We start from the raw sequence: 14540 nt of genomic DNA, 5'->3' as shown, positions 1-14540 counted from the left end.
CACAACCTAATGTCAGGGCAAACTTACTAGACAGGACACAGAAGGAAAGACGTAGTTGCGGACTGAGCTGGATGAGATTTGAAAACCTGAGAGATTAAAGGCGAAGGTTAGCATAATAAACAAGGCAGAGATTACTGGCAAAACATCATGCAAAAGTTAATAGGAGTGGAAAGTTAAGTGTGTCATTTGTGGTAGGGACTCTATCTTTTATTCTCTGACCTGTCTATTTTTCCCCACTCACATTTCTACCACATATTGTGAAGTGGATTGATGGAGCTCTTGCAAGGTGGACCAGGAGGTTACTACACCACTGCCCCGTGGATTTGGGATTCCAAACTTGGCTGGAAGCTATGCATTGGCACAACAAATGAGCTGCCAACCCACATAAATGTAAATTTCAGCAGAGGTATCAGCAGTGTGGCAGTGCCTACCACGATGAGAGGGCTACACCACGCGCCGCAGTGATAGGAAACAATAAGCAGTCATTCTCACTTTTATGTAGATTTCAGTTTTGCATAGATTCTGCTTATAATATAAAACAAATATACAGGGAGTTTCAAAATGTGTATTTGGGTTTTGAGGCTTTGTAGCAGTTGTTACATTCAACTTACAATCATAAATGATCCATCAAATGAAAGAGCACTGCAAACAGTTTTCTTTGCATACCTGAGTGCAAAAGGAAAAGTATGGAACAAACAAGAGTGACTGAAGAACTTGTTGAACAAGTGAGAGTATTTCACTTGTAGCTCCAAAAAATCAGTCTGAAAGGCTGCTTGCGAGTTTGCAAATCCAGTGATATCTGTATGGAAACATTTAAGCAGATAGATACGAGAAGGTACCCAAACAGAAAGGCGAATTATTTTTTAAAAGCTATACATTTTCAAATTGTTTACAAAACATCCTTATCTCATTGAAAATACTCTCCTTTACAACATCTGTCCTACTGATGCTTCCACTGTTCTGAGACATTTTTTGTAGTGACCTTTAGCAATGGCTGATGGCTCCTCCCTCATTTTTACTGACTTCTTCAATGTTGTCAAATCACTGTGCTTTCATGCCCCTTTTTGTATACGGAAATGAGAGAAAGTCTCTCGGAGCCGGGTCAAGTGAGTATGGCGCATTGGGCAGCGGAACCGTGCCATTTTTAACCAAAGACTTTCTTGACAGTGGTGGCTTTGTGTGGTGGTAGAGCCAGTCTCCTGTCTGCCACAAATCAGGTCTTTTTTGACGAACACTGTTGCGCAATCTTCTTAAAGCTCCAAAATAAAAGATTTGATAGATGGTCTTGTTTGTTTGTTTTGTTTTGTTTTAGGGCGCAAAAAACAACTGGCACCATATGTGCCCAAGTCAAAACTATAGGACACAAACACAGAGACGTGGGAAATGACTATATGTCAGTCCCAATGGACAGAATAGGAGACCGCTAAAAACAGGATAAAAGAAAACATCATACAAAAAATGGAGGTCCAAAATTAAAAATTAAATGGCCTTAGCCATATTGCTTTGGTGGATAGAGAGTAAAATGTGGTCAACAGCCCATGTGTAGTTAGCTAAAATGGTTTATAAATCAGATGGCAAACCCAAGCTGGAACATAAATTGGTAAAAACAGGGCATTCCAGCACGAAGTGGCAGGAACTTAAAATTTGGGTGCAATGCATACAAAGTGGTGTGGCAGCACCTCTGAGCAAATGACAATGGCTAAAATGGCAGTGCCCAATATGCAGCCAAGTTAAAATAATCTCCTCCTGGCGGGAGGGCCGAGAGGTCATCCAAGGTGCCAGAAGAGGCTTAATAAGCTGAAGGGAAGGCCATTGGCGATGCCTAAGGACACCACCTCCTGATAGACAGCAACACAGATATCATCGGAGGGAATAGAGGTACTCGCAGGCTGAGGTACGAGGACTGCAGCCTTGGCAGCAGCTTCAGCAGCCTCGTTTCCGGGTAGACTGACATGACCAGAACCCACATAAACATGACATTGGCTTCACCAAGAGTGAGCAAGTGACAGTTTTCCTGGATCTGCTGCACTAAGGGATGAACAGTGTACAGCGCACAGAGACTTTGGAAAACACTGAGTGAGTCTGAACAGAGGACGCAATTGGGAAGAATGTGTCTTCGGATGTCCTCTGTGGCCTGATACAAGGTGAAAAGCTCGGCTGTAAATACTGAAGATTGGGCCAGAAGCTGATGCTGAAAGACACAGGTCAATCCAAGAGCCATCAGTGTATACAAAGGTACTGTCGCTAAGTTCCATGTGAAGATTGTGAAGCTGAAGGTGATACACCAAGGCTGGAGTAGTGTCCTTGCGAAGTAGATGAAGGCAAGCGTTTACATGGACCACTTCACGAAGCCAAGGTGGTGAAGGATTCAAACCCACTGGGAAAGTTGCAGGTAGCGTGAAGTTAAGCCGCCGTAGCAAGCGACAAAAGCGGACTCCAGGAGGTACCAGAGAAGAGCGATGAGCCCCATACTGACGATCAAAGGAATAATCAAAGAAGGAGGCATAAGACGGGTAGCCACACATGGCAGACAAACGGCATGCATGCATGCATAGCTGCTGAGGAGAAAGTCACAGAGGCAGGACAGTGGTAGCTCAGCAGCTCCAGCATACAGACTCTCAACTGAGCTGGTATAAAAGGTGCCCATGGCCAAACGGATGTCACGATGATGGATAGAGTTGAGACAGCATACAATGGATGGGCATGCAGATGCATAAACAAAGCACCCATAGTTGAGTTTAGAATGGACAAGGGACCAGTGCAAACGGAGGAGGGTAGTTCGATCGGCACCCCAATAAGTACCATTGAGGACACGTAGGACACTGAGGGACTGCGTACAGCGGGCTGCGAGGTAAGAGATATGGGAGGACTAAGAGAGTTTCCTACTAAGCATGAGCCCCAGGAATTTCACACTGTCAATGAACGGAAGGGCAACAGGCCCAAGATGGAGAGATGGTGGGAGAAACCATTTGCGTCGCCAGAAATTCATGTAGACAGTTTTGCCAGTGGAAAAGAGAAAGCCATTGGCGATGGTCCACGAGTGGCGGCGATCAATACAGTGCTGAAGAGGCCGCTCAGTGAGACATGTCTGTGGAGAACTGCAATAGATGGGAAAATTGTCAACAAAAATGGAGCTGGAGATGCCCAGTGGAAGAAGGGCCATCATAGCGTTAATGACGATAGCAAAGAGGATGACGCTCAGGACAGAACCCTGAAGCACACCATTTTCCTGAATAAAGGTTTCAGACAAGGAAGAACCCACACGCACCTTGTAAAAATGCCTGAAGAAAACAGAGCAGAAGCCCACGGAAGCCCCGCGCATAAAGATTACAGAGGATACCAGTTCTCCAGCAGGTGTCGTAGGCCCTCTCCAAATCGAAAAACACTGCCACAGTCTGGGATTTCCACAGAAAACCATTCATGACATAGATAGACAAAGTAACGAGATGGTCAACTGCACAACGCCGTGCCCAAAATCCACACTGTGCATTCGTGAGTAAATGGCGAGACTAGAGTCACCTCCCCAGCCGGGCACGAATCATACGTTCCCTCACCTTGCGAACGCAGCTGGTAAGAGAGATGGTGCAGTAGCTAGAAGGAAGGTTTTTGTCCTTAGCAGGCTTAGGTATGGGTACGACAGTGGCTTCATGCCAGCGGCCAGGAAATGTGCCGTCAGCCCGGATGCAGTTACACGTGTTGAGCAGAAAGATCTCGCCTGCAAGAGAGAGGTGCTGCAACATCCGAATGTGGATAGTGTCTGGCCCTGGGGCAGAGGACCGGGACGAGCTGAGAGCACGATCTAGCTCCCTCATAGTGAAGGAGGCACTGTAGCACTCACGATTCGGAGAAGAGAAGGGCATCGCCCGAGCCCCCTCCACTTGTTTCCAATGGATGAAGGCAGGGTGATAGTGGGAAGAGCTCAAAACTTCTGCAAAATGGCATCTCAAGGTGTTGGAGATACCAACTGGATCCATGGTGACATCAGCACCTACGGCCATGCCAGAAATGGGGGAATGGATCTTCGTTCCAGAGAGCCGTCGGAGGTGGGCCCACACAACAGAGGAAAGTGTGCAGCTATGTTCATTACTGTCAGTTATTACCCACTGTGTTATGTCTATTGTTTTACAGGTACTGTGTGTCTGCCCACTCAGCTGGGCAGTAACGTGTTTGCCTACCGTGCAGTGGGCATGGATTTGATTCCTGGCCAGGATGGAGATTTTCTCCACTCGTGGACAGGGTATCGTCCTCGTCATTTTATGATCGCCGACACACAAGTCGCCCAATGCGGTGTCACCTGAACTAAGACTTGCAACCCGGCAGCCGAACTTCCCCGGTTGGGGCCTCCCAGCCATCAATGCCACACAGTCATTTGATTTTACAGGTATTACGTGATTTTTCTTTTGTGAAATTTATGAGTACATAGTGTACAAACCGCCAGCAACTTTTAACATTACAGGACATATCGGGACATATTGAAGTATTCGATACTGTAGACTTTTAGGGGATGTCGATACAGATATGCAAAATGTAAAGGGAAACTTTGGTGATGTTTAAATATCGTACTGTGTCAATATTAGGACATTTTGCACAGAAAGAACAAAAATAGAATTAATGTAAATATATATTAGTGTTAGTAACCTATTTTCATTCAATTCTGTAATTATATTTCATTTTGTAAAAGAAAGACTCACTGTTTGCTGTAGCTCTGATTAATTGTATAAATCATCAGTTTTGAGCTAAATTATTTCGTATAATATGGACAAGATACTTTTAAAAACTCACCAGCTAAAGAGAAAGTCTGTAAATGAACGTTTAATGCACACTTCTGGAACTTTCTATGGAGAAATTCTATATTATGATCGCAAAAATACGAAAACTTGTGAAAACTGTTTCACAACCTAATTTCGAAAGACGATTTGTATCAAGAAATATTGCTAAAAAGATTTATTTACGTTTTGAAACACGATTTAAATCATTTTACATATAAATAGTTGTTCTAAATCACTCAAGAAATATCCAGAATCAAATGTCAAGATATTTCTGGAAACATCGGTACAAATCTGGTGAAGGTTATCCAGAAGCTGGTAGAAAAATGTTATAAAATCTATTTGGAAATTATGCTTGTGGGAATTTATATGTACTGATCCTTTTGGTTACTTTAATCTGTACTAAAATTCTGTAGTGTCTAATTTAGTTTTAGATCGTGAATTGCTATTGTATTGTAAACAAAACATTGTCAAAGACTCTCATTGTTTGGAAAGATATTAATACACCTAGGAGTTGTCAGTTGCCAGTTCAGTTCGGATATGCAGTGCGGTTAGCTCTGAGAGTCAGTTGTTGAGTCTGTGAAGTCTGTCAGTTCTGTTTGTAAATAAACGTCTGTAATGAAGAATTACTTGTTGTCGTCAATATGAACTCAAGACCTTTTGCACGAAGCAGACACCTCCTAATGCAACATTTTAATTTGGTGTTGAGGAGCCGAAATGTTATAATTTGGTGGAGGAGCTGGGATGTTATAATTTGGTGGAGGAGCTGGGATGTTATAATTTGGTGGAGGAGCTGGGATGTTATAAACTGCAACAATTTTTTTTCTCTGTGTTGTCAATACTTTCTAATATATGAGCTACTTTCTATGTGCCAAAATGTACTAGAATAAATAAAATGTCTTTAAAATGCCGCACTGTAGAATGCACTTGAGGTGAGACTGCTGCAGCTCCTGAAATCGATCACGCATGGCCTCTGGCCTGCCGAGTAGCACCGCAGTCATGGGTCAATGGAAAAAACACGAAAAACCCTCTTAGCACCTATTCTCAAAGGTTTATAGAGGTTCGTGAGTTTTAGTTTCTTTCCCCATACTCATTTTATTTTTCCCAGTAAGCAGTCAATCGAGGATGGTGAGAGTGCACCGTGTTGAACTCACCCAGGGCGTGGCTGCAGCTGCGACACGGGTCTGAAAAGTTGGCCAGTGGTTGAGGGGCGTCCACGCGGAGGTTCTTGGATGCGGGAGACGCCGTCTTCCAGCCGTTACACTTGCAGTCTTCACCCTGCGGCACAGCACTGTTTCAGAGAGCTCAGAATACGGTGTGAGGGTCACATTCTAAGTTTTTACAAACATCCCTTGTAATGGCACACACTACTGTAGCACCTGATCCTGCAGATATAATGGAGAATTCAGTTGTACATAAATATGATAATGTCTATTACTAATGTCAAACGTTCCCCCACTTACGATTCTGAATGGATTACAGCTAAATAACATAATTCTATTGGGTAGTCATGCTTTTTTATGTCAAATTATTACCATTTCTTGTAAAATTACAGTATAAAAAGTTCCAAAACAAATAATGAGAATGTGTAATCAGTTTAATAATATTTACAATGTGAACACAAAACTTATAACTACACCAAACTGTTCTACATTTTCCATAGATTCAGTGCAAATGACAGCTCAAAAATGGACTGTGTGATTAGAATTAAGAGACCGTACGATTAGAATGTAAATCGCCATTATCCTGTATTAATTGTCTCTGATCTGAAGCGTATTTCTACCTAAATTCTGTTCATGTAAAACACACAACCATATTTTCTGCTGACAAATTCTGTACGCAATCTGTCAGTGTTCCACAAATTTTAACTGTATGGCAGCAGTGCCTGCCAATGGAAAAGAGTGGGGGTGGAGGGAACTGTTGTTGTTAGTAGTAGTAGTTGGTTGCAAGGTGATTTGTGATTGTGAAAAGTATCAGGTTCGTAGGTGTACATGATGCTGTATTAATTTTGGGCCAATGTTTACAATAAATTACAAAGTGAAACACATTTTAGTCATCAGGATTATTAGTATACATAAAAAAAAACCAAGACCTCTTCTTTTGTCCACGACAGCTAATAAGAATTCATTTTGTAGTAACATTATCATTCGACGCTTGCCTCTCAGTGGTGTATATTGGTCCATTTTACTGATCAAATCACTTGGACGTTTTTCTAAAGTCAAATTCACAGTTTAATAACAACCATGAATTTTAGTATGTAACTGAATGGTAGATGGTAGTTGTTACACAATTTGGATCTGAAACCTGCTTATACTACAAAAATGACCCTCTCGGAACAAAATTCAAGATTCAAACAATTTGGTTTACAGAACATCATTCCTAAATATTACAAGGGCTTCTACGATTCTCTTTCCACATAAATGTAACTTGTTGCTTTTATGTCATTTGGAAGTTCTTTCTTTCACTTAGTATAGTCAGTATAGTCAGTTATAAGTTGCAAATAATAAAAATGACAACAAAACAATGGAACTGTAAGAGTGAACAAAAAATTATGGTTTAGATATATATTTTTTCCCCCCACACACCTTCTTTAGTCATATTTATTAATTTCAATAACAATGTCGGAGAACGACGACACATTTACTTAAAGGGTTGCAAGGGGGTGAATGAGATGCTGTTTGAAGGAAATAATTTTTGTATTTTGCAGAGAATCCTGTGTGTCAGAATTAAGCCAACTTTCAATTCCATAGATAATTTTACTGTTGTTTTATGAAATTTTTAAAAATGTCGTTTGGTTTTCTGTCTCTCCTGTAAACTATTCATTTCGACAGTTATGTCATTGTTGTTCTGGAACGGCGATATGTAGATGCAATATAGGTAATTCAATCTCTATACAACACATTAATAGTTTGCGAAACTTTCGTTCAATATAAATGAGACAGAAGTGAAATGAGATGAACTAAAACCAAAATAAAATGTTCATTTGCAACTAAGTTCCTAGAAAAAGTGCTTTATATGTATGGCTACCCTGGACATGGTGCCACCATTGCTTTAGAGGATTGAAGACTAGTTAATGCCTAATGATATATGATGATCTTTTTGCAACAAGTTATTGATGAAATCAGATAAAAACAACCAGCATCATACCATCTTTATTCGTTGTGAAAATGCCACCTGACACAGTACATTAAAAAGTTGACAATTTCATGGAGAAAAACATGGAATTGGTGCCTCATTCATCAGATTTCGTTGCCTACCAAATTCTTTCTGTTCGCTTGTGTCAAACAAAAAAATGCATAGTCAGCAATTGTCATCATGTTAAGAAGCCCCGGAATCCACCCAAAACCACTTTTTGAGCTACTGACATCAGAATGTGAAATGTCTTCTCTCACTGGTTGAAACAAGTGTTGATCAATTACTTTATCTCTACTATGATGACTCCTCAACAAATATATTAAACCACTGGTGCAAAACTGTCTCCCAGCACTTATTTTGTGATGAGATCTTGTTCACACTCTTTCGTCTTCACTTACTAGTGAGCAGTATGAAAAGTTTGGTGCTGTCATAACTGCACATAAACTATACAATCAAAAGTATCCGGACACCCCCAAATACATACATTTTTCATATTATGTGCAATGTGCTGCCACCTACTGCCAGGTACTCCATATCAGCGACCCCAGTAGACATTAGATATCGTGAGAGAGCAGAATGGGGTGCCCCGTGGAACTCACGGACTTCTATTGTGGTGAGGTGATTGGGTGTCACTTGTGTCATACGTCTGTATGCGAGATTTCTACACTCCACATCCCTAGGTCCACTGTGTCTGATGTGATAGCGAAGTGGAAACGTGAAGGGACAGGTACAGCACAAAAGCGTACAGGCCGACCTCGTCTGTTGACTGACAGATCACCGACAGTTGAGGAGGGTCGTAATGTGTAATAGGCAGACGTCTATCCAGACCATCACACAGGAATTCCAAACTGCATCAGGATCCACCGCGAGAACGATGACAGTTAGGCAGGAGGTGAGAAAACTTGGATTTCATAGTCGAGCCACACATCTCGCAGGTAAATGCCAAATGATGCCTCGCTTGGTGTAAGGAGTGTAAACATTGGATGATTGAACAGTGGAAAAACGTCGTGCGGAGTGGCGAATCACAGTACACAATGTGGCGATCCAATGGCAGGGTTTAGGTATGGCGAATGCCCAGTGAACGTCATCTGAGAGTGTGTGTAGTGCCAACAGTAAAATTAGCAGGCAGTGGTGGTATGCTGTGGTTGTGTTTTTCATGGCACTATCACAGCACAGGCCTACATTGATGTTTTAAGCACCTTCTTGCTTCCCACTGTTGAAGAGCAATTTGGGGATGGTGACTGCATCTTTCAACAAGATCGAGAACCTGTTCATAATGCACGGCCTGTGGTGGAGTGGTTACACAACAATAATACCCCTTTAATTGACTGCCCTGCACAGAGTCCTGTCCTGAATCATTTAGAACACCTTTGGGATGTTTCAGAATGTCGACTTCGTGCCAGGCCTCACCAACCGACATTTATACCTCTCATCATAGTAGCACTCCCTGAATAATGGGCTCCCATTCCCCAAGAAACCTTCCGGCACCTGATTGAACGTATGCCTGCGATAGTGGAAGTTGTCATCAAGGCTAAGAGTGGGCCAACACCACGCATGTACGCATGCACGCACGCGCACGCGCGCACACACACACACACACACACACACACACACACACACACACACACACACACCACTACAGTCTCTGGCTGCTGAGGCCACACTGCATGCAACTGCGCACAATGGGAGAAACAACCAGGTGGTGGTGGGGAGGAAGAAGCTGAGATGGGGAGGGATAGCGGATAGGGGTAAAGTGCTGCTTGTGGGAGCATACTGGGATGAGGAGAAGAGATGCTGATTATGATGATGATGATGATGATGATGATGATGATGAATGGTTTGTGGGGGAGTTCAAGTGCACGGTTATCAGCGCCTTTACAAATTCCCAACCTTTGCTCAGTCCAGTCCCGCCACTTTCACAAATGATGATGAAATGATGAGGACAACACAAACATCCAGTCATCTCGAGGCAGGTGAAAATCCCTGGCCTCATTGGGAGGAGAAGAGAGCGTAGGGCAGCTAGGTGCAGTCGGGAAGTTAGACGGAGGGCAAGGGGTTAGTGGTAAAGGAGAGAGGTGAATAGCCTGGGGTGCACTGGTAGAATGGCAAACTTTGTAGTGCTGGAATGGGAAGGTGTTAGAGGGTAAGGACAGAAGCTAATGAAGGTCGAGACCAGGAGGGTTACGGAAACGTAGGACGTATTGTAGGGAAAGTTCCCACCTGCGCAATTCAGAAAAGCTGGTGTTGGTGGCAAGGATCCAAATGGCACAGGCTGTGAAGCAATCACTGAAATGAGGAACATCGTGTTGGGCAACATGCTCAGCGATTGAGTGGTCCATCTGTTTCTCGGCCGCACTCTGTCGGTGGCCATTCATGGACAGACAGCTCGTTAGTTGTCATGCAAATGTAGAATGCAGCCCAGTGGTTGCAGGTCTTTTCAATGACTGCTTCACAGCCCATGCCAGCTGGATCTTTCACACCAACACCAGCTTTTCTGAACTGTCAGGTGGGACCTCTCCCTGCAATACACCCTACATTCGTGTAACCCTCCCGGCCTCAACCTTCATTAATTTCCGTCCTTAACCTCTAGCCCTTCCCTGTCCCCATTCCGGCACTACACAGTCCATTCCACCATCGCACCCACAGTCTCTTCACCTCTGTCGTTTTCTACTAACCACCACCACCACCACCACCACCACCACCACCACCACCACCACCACCACCACCACCCAGCCCCCTCCGTCTAACCTCTCACCTGCACCTAGCTGCCCTACCCTCTCTCCACTTCATCCCTGTATGCTCCCACAACCAGCACTTTGTTTTGCATCCACCACTCCTACCCTGATATCTTGATGTTTGAACCAATTTAACACAAAGTTTTTCACGTCCTCGTTGTCCTGGAACCTCTTCCCACATAATGCCTCCTTCAGTGCACCAAACAAATGGAAATCATTAGGTGCTCAATCAGGACTGTAAGAGGGATGAGGCAGTACTTAACAGCCCATTTTGTCAATGGTTTTATGGTTTAGTTGTGCAATATTAGGACGTGTGTTGTCTTGCTGGAGAATCACACCTCTCCTCTGAGATCCATGTCGTCTCTCTCTCATGGCTGGCTACATCAGTATTGTGTGGTACAAGTTGTGAATCTGGGTCTGCCAGGATACGTCGTAGTTGTGATAACCACCTCATCCAGATGGCGTAGTAGTCATTACATCTGCTTCATAAGCAGGAGACCTGGGTTTGAATCCCAGTCCGACACAAATTTTCAACTTGCCCCATTGACATAAATTGGTACCCACTGTCAGCTAACATCTTTAATTCCTTTATGTCTTTATTCATTGTGAGTACAGGAGAACTTATGACATCTGCTGCTGGAAGAGAGATATTGTGTAGTTATCCTCAAACGCCAGCATAAATAAGTAAAGAAGTTTGATCCTCCAGTGCTATCTCATTACATTTAAACTTCTAAAATAACACAAACAATAAGTCAATTAATACTAGTCAGGATGCCACACACAACAACAGCACTATTTTGTGGAGGCATAAAGGTTCATTTATTCATCTATTCATTCAATATTCACTTTAAGTCAACTGCTATAAATTTAAGATTACAGTTTGAGAAAAAATATGAGATGAAAAAGAAAAATATATTACTGATGACAGATAAATTGGAAATATTTCATATAAAGAAATATTCATGATTGACTGTGCCTGAAAACCAAGGGAAGGTGAAATTTTTGATGAACTGAAAACTGTTTGTTTCTAAACTGGTACAGGTCATTTTAAAGCTCTAGTGCTCTTCTTTCGGACAAACATTTTACTTTGTCCTAAGACTTTATATTTCAAAAGTTGTTTGTATTTAAAATTATCTAAAATAAGGGAAGTCAATGACTCACCTGTGGTGGACTGATATGTGGCATATCAGTATACACACTAGCTTTCAAGCTTTTCAGTCCTGTCAATTCATGTTCAAAACTGTTGTTTTCGTAATCAAATTGTGCAAGTTTTTTTCTCAGCGGTTCTGTATGTTTTATGCAGTGCTAAATCCCAATTTCACGTTTGCTGTGTTGTAGGACATTTACTTCACAATGAAAAACGTAAAAAACTTACATGTTTTGGAACTTTTTTCTTTTTTTTTTCAGTTATATCTTGAAAACTATGTAAAAAACTTACATATTTTGGAACTTTTTTCTTTTTTTCAGTTATATCTTGAAAACTATGAATTTTCCACGGGTGACCATCCGGTACAAAATTAAAGCAGAGAAAATTTCCAAGGAAATGCACTACTCAGGTTCGATTTTCTGGTGAGTAGTTTTGGCACTAGGGCCCAGTGAAAAGCAGCGACTTTTTGGCCCTTCTGAGAAAAAGTAAAAAATGCTTACTCCCGTGACATACAACTTGGAAAAAAAACATGTTATCAGCAAAGCCCCTACACTACGCAAAATTACATTAAATTTTCTTTAAGAGACACATGTAACATTCAGTTACAGTGGGGAAAGAAGGAAAGAAAAAACTACGAAAAATACCTTCTTTGCCCCACAGCCGAACAAGCAATTCCAATTGTCTCTTAATGGCGTTATACTTCCAGTGTGTTATACTTAAAAATAGGTTGTTTTGAATGCACAGATAGGAAAAAAGGTACATGAAACACAATAGGAAGATGAATACGATACCTGTATGTAGTATCATGAAATGAGTGAATGTCATGTCCATGATAGGTAATCACTCTGGAAAAGGAAGAGGAATTTAGTGATTGAATATGGATACAGAAGATAGATAAGTAGACTGTGAACCACTGTTGTATGAACAAATACTGAAGTCTTAGGCGCAGTCTACTGGCTGCCCAGAAACTGTTTTTTGGGCACTAGAATGCCCAAGTGAAGGGTCCTGTGCAACAGATTGCTGAGGCAAAACATCATGGTCTGTGGAAGGTCACGGTTAAAAACTGAGTTGTTGCTGTTTTTCAACTGAAAATATTGTAACTGAATGATTCATGATATGATAAGAGAAAAATCAAGTGGTAAAGATGTGTAATGTTGCAAATGTTACATGAATTAATTAATACCTTGTGTCGCCTCAGCGGCTTCAGACAGTGATTCTGCAAGGGGCTAATCCAGGTTGTCTTTGTCTTCTATATCAAAACTGTTGTCGACGTTGGAGCACAACCCTTCACACTGCTGGCACGGTTTTGTGCAGTCCTGCCCACTAACGCACACATGCCGTCGGCAATCCGTCTTGCACTTGCAACATAAGCTTAAGAAGGCTCTCGGGAGGCACGGTTTCAGTGTGGTAATAGGAGACAACTTATTTTTTTGCAATTTCCACCACCACTTCTCCAGGTCTACGTAGGGCTTTTTGTTTTATAGATTTGTACAGTCGGGTGGGCATACCTTTGAATAAATATGCAACTCATATATCCATTATGTATGAATGAAGTATAACCAAAGTGAGACAGTTGTGTTTAATAGAACTCAGATGGGCAGTACAGTACCCAGTCCATATAGCAATTGAGGAGGTCAACCAAACAGCAGTCCGTGGAGATACAACTTAGCAGCAATAAGACATCATCAGTTTCACAAGTTAATTGTTTCTTAAAAAAAAAAAAAAAAAAAAAAAAAAAAAAAAAAAAAAAAAAAACAGGTAAAATAATCTCCATGCTGATGATGAATAAGTGGAATTGTCTCCAAGTAGGCAGCTGATGGTAGTGGTGGTGGTGGTGGTGGTGTCACACTAATAGGGCAGACAGCAGAATTCCAGAATTCCTAGCTTTGACTCAGAAGCAGGTCACAATTGTAGTTGAGTGATGACTCAACAAATTCCTCCCCTGTTTACAACTAATGCATATTTGCTAGAGCCAGGGATGATGATGATTTTTGGTTTGCAGGGTGATCAACTGTGCAGTCATCAGCAGTACAAAGTCCCAATTTTTGCACAGTCCAATTTTTTTTCACATTCCAATCTAGCCACTGTCATGAATGATGATGATGATGATGATGATGATGATGATGATGAAGATGATGATGATGATGATGATGAAGATGATGATGATGATGATGATGATGAAGTTGATGAAGATGATGATGATGATGAAATGATGATGACACCACAAACACCCAGTCCCTGGGCAGAGAAAATCCCGAACCCGGCCGGGAATCAAACCCGGGACCCCGTGATTCAGGGGTAGCACCACTAGCCACTAGACCACGAGCTGCGCACTCCCTCAAGCAGTGGAGAAGGGTGTTGCCAACCACGTGCTCTTCCCCCAAGCAACGAATTGTTGCAACTATCTCCACATTATTCCAACGAATGCAAAGTTAAATTTTTCAACACTATCTCCAAAAATGTAAATATTGCATCATACATTAATAAATTCACTGATCCTTCAATCCATACTATGAAAATAAGAGTGGCTTCGGAGAAATTTGTGACTGCCCTTTATTGGGGTAACCATCCAACTGCAACAATCAACAAGCTGAGGTTTGAGCAATATGTGACATCAGCCTACAACGTATCAGCAGAAGCAACTTTCATAAATCCCACTGAAGCTGCAGATGAACAGCACACCTGCAGAGTTTGAGATCGGAAGCTACAGTAGATCGGAAACTGCTTGTATCCAGAGCATTGGGAATGAAAGCTGCC

At 42.1% G+C, this 14540-nt stretch overlaps 1 protein-coding gene across 5 annotated transcripts in view; it reads right to left on the bottom strand.

The window, feature by feature from the left end:
- Positions 1 to 14540, bottom strand: part of LOC126295208 (histone acetyltransferase KAT2A) — a 298502-nt gene that overhangs the window by 198381 nt on the left and 85581 nt on the right. For all 5 annotated transcript variants that reach the window (XM_049987541.1, XM_049987542.1, XM_049987543.1 and 2 more), the window contains one exon: positions 5921 to 6044. In XM_049987541.1, the coding sequence (XP_049843498.1) occupies positions 5921 to 6044 (124 nt within the window). The remainder of the gene's footprint in view (positions 1 to 5920; positions 6045 to 14540) is intronic.

The sequence above is a fragment of the Schistocerca gregaria genome, chromosome 11 (genome assembly GCF_023897955.1).
Source record: "Schistocerca gregaria isolate iqSchGreg1 chromosome 11, iqSchGreg1.2, whole genome shotgun sequence".
NCBI classification, from domain to species: Eukaryota; Metazoa; Arthropoda; class Insecta; order Orthoptera; family Acrididae; genus Schistocerca; species Schistocerca gregaria.
The sequence above is the reverse complement of the archived record's forward strand: the minus strand, read 5'-3'. Positions and strand labels throughout refer to the sequence as shown.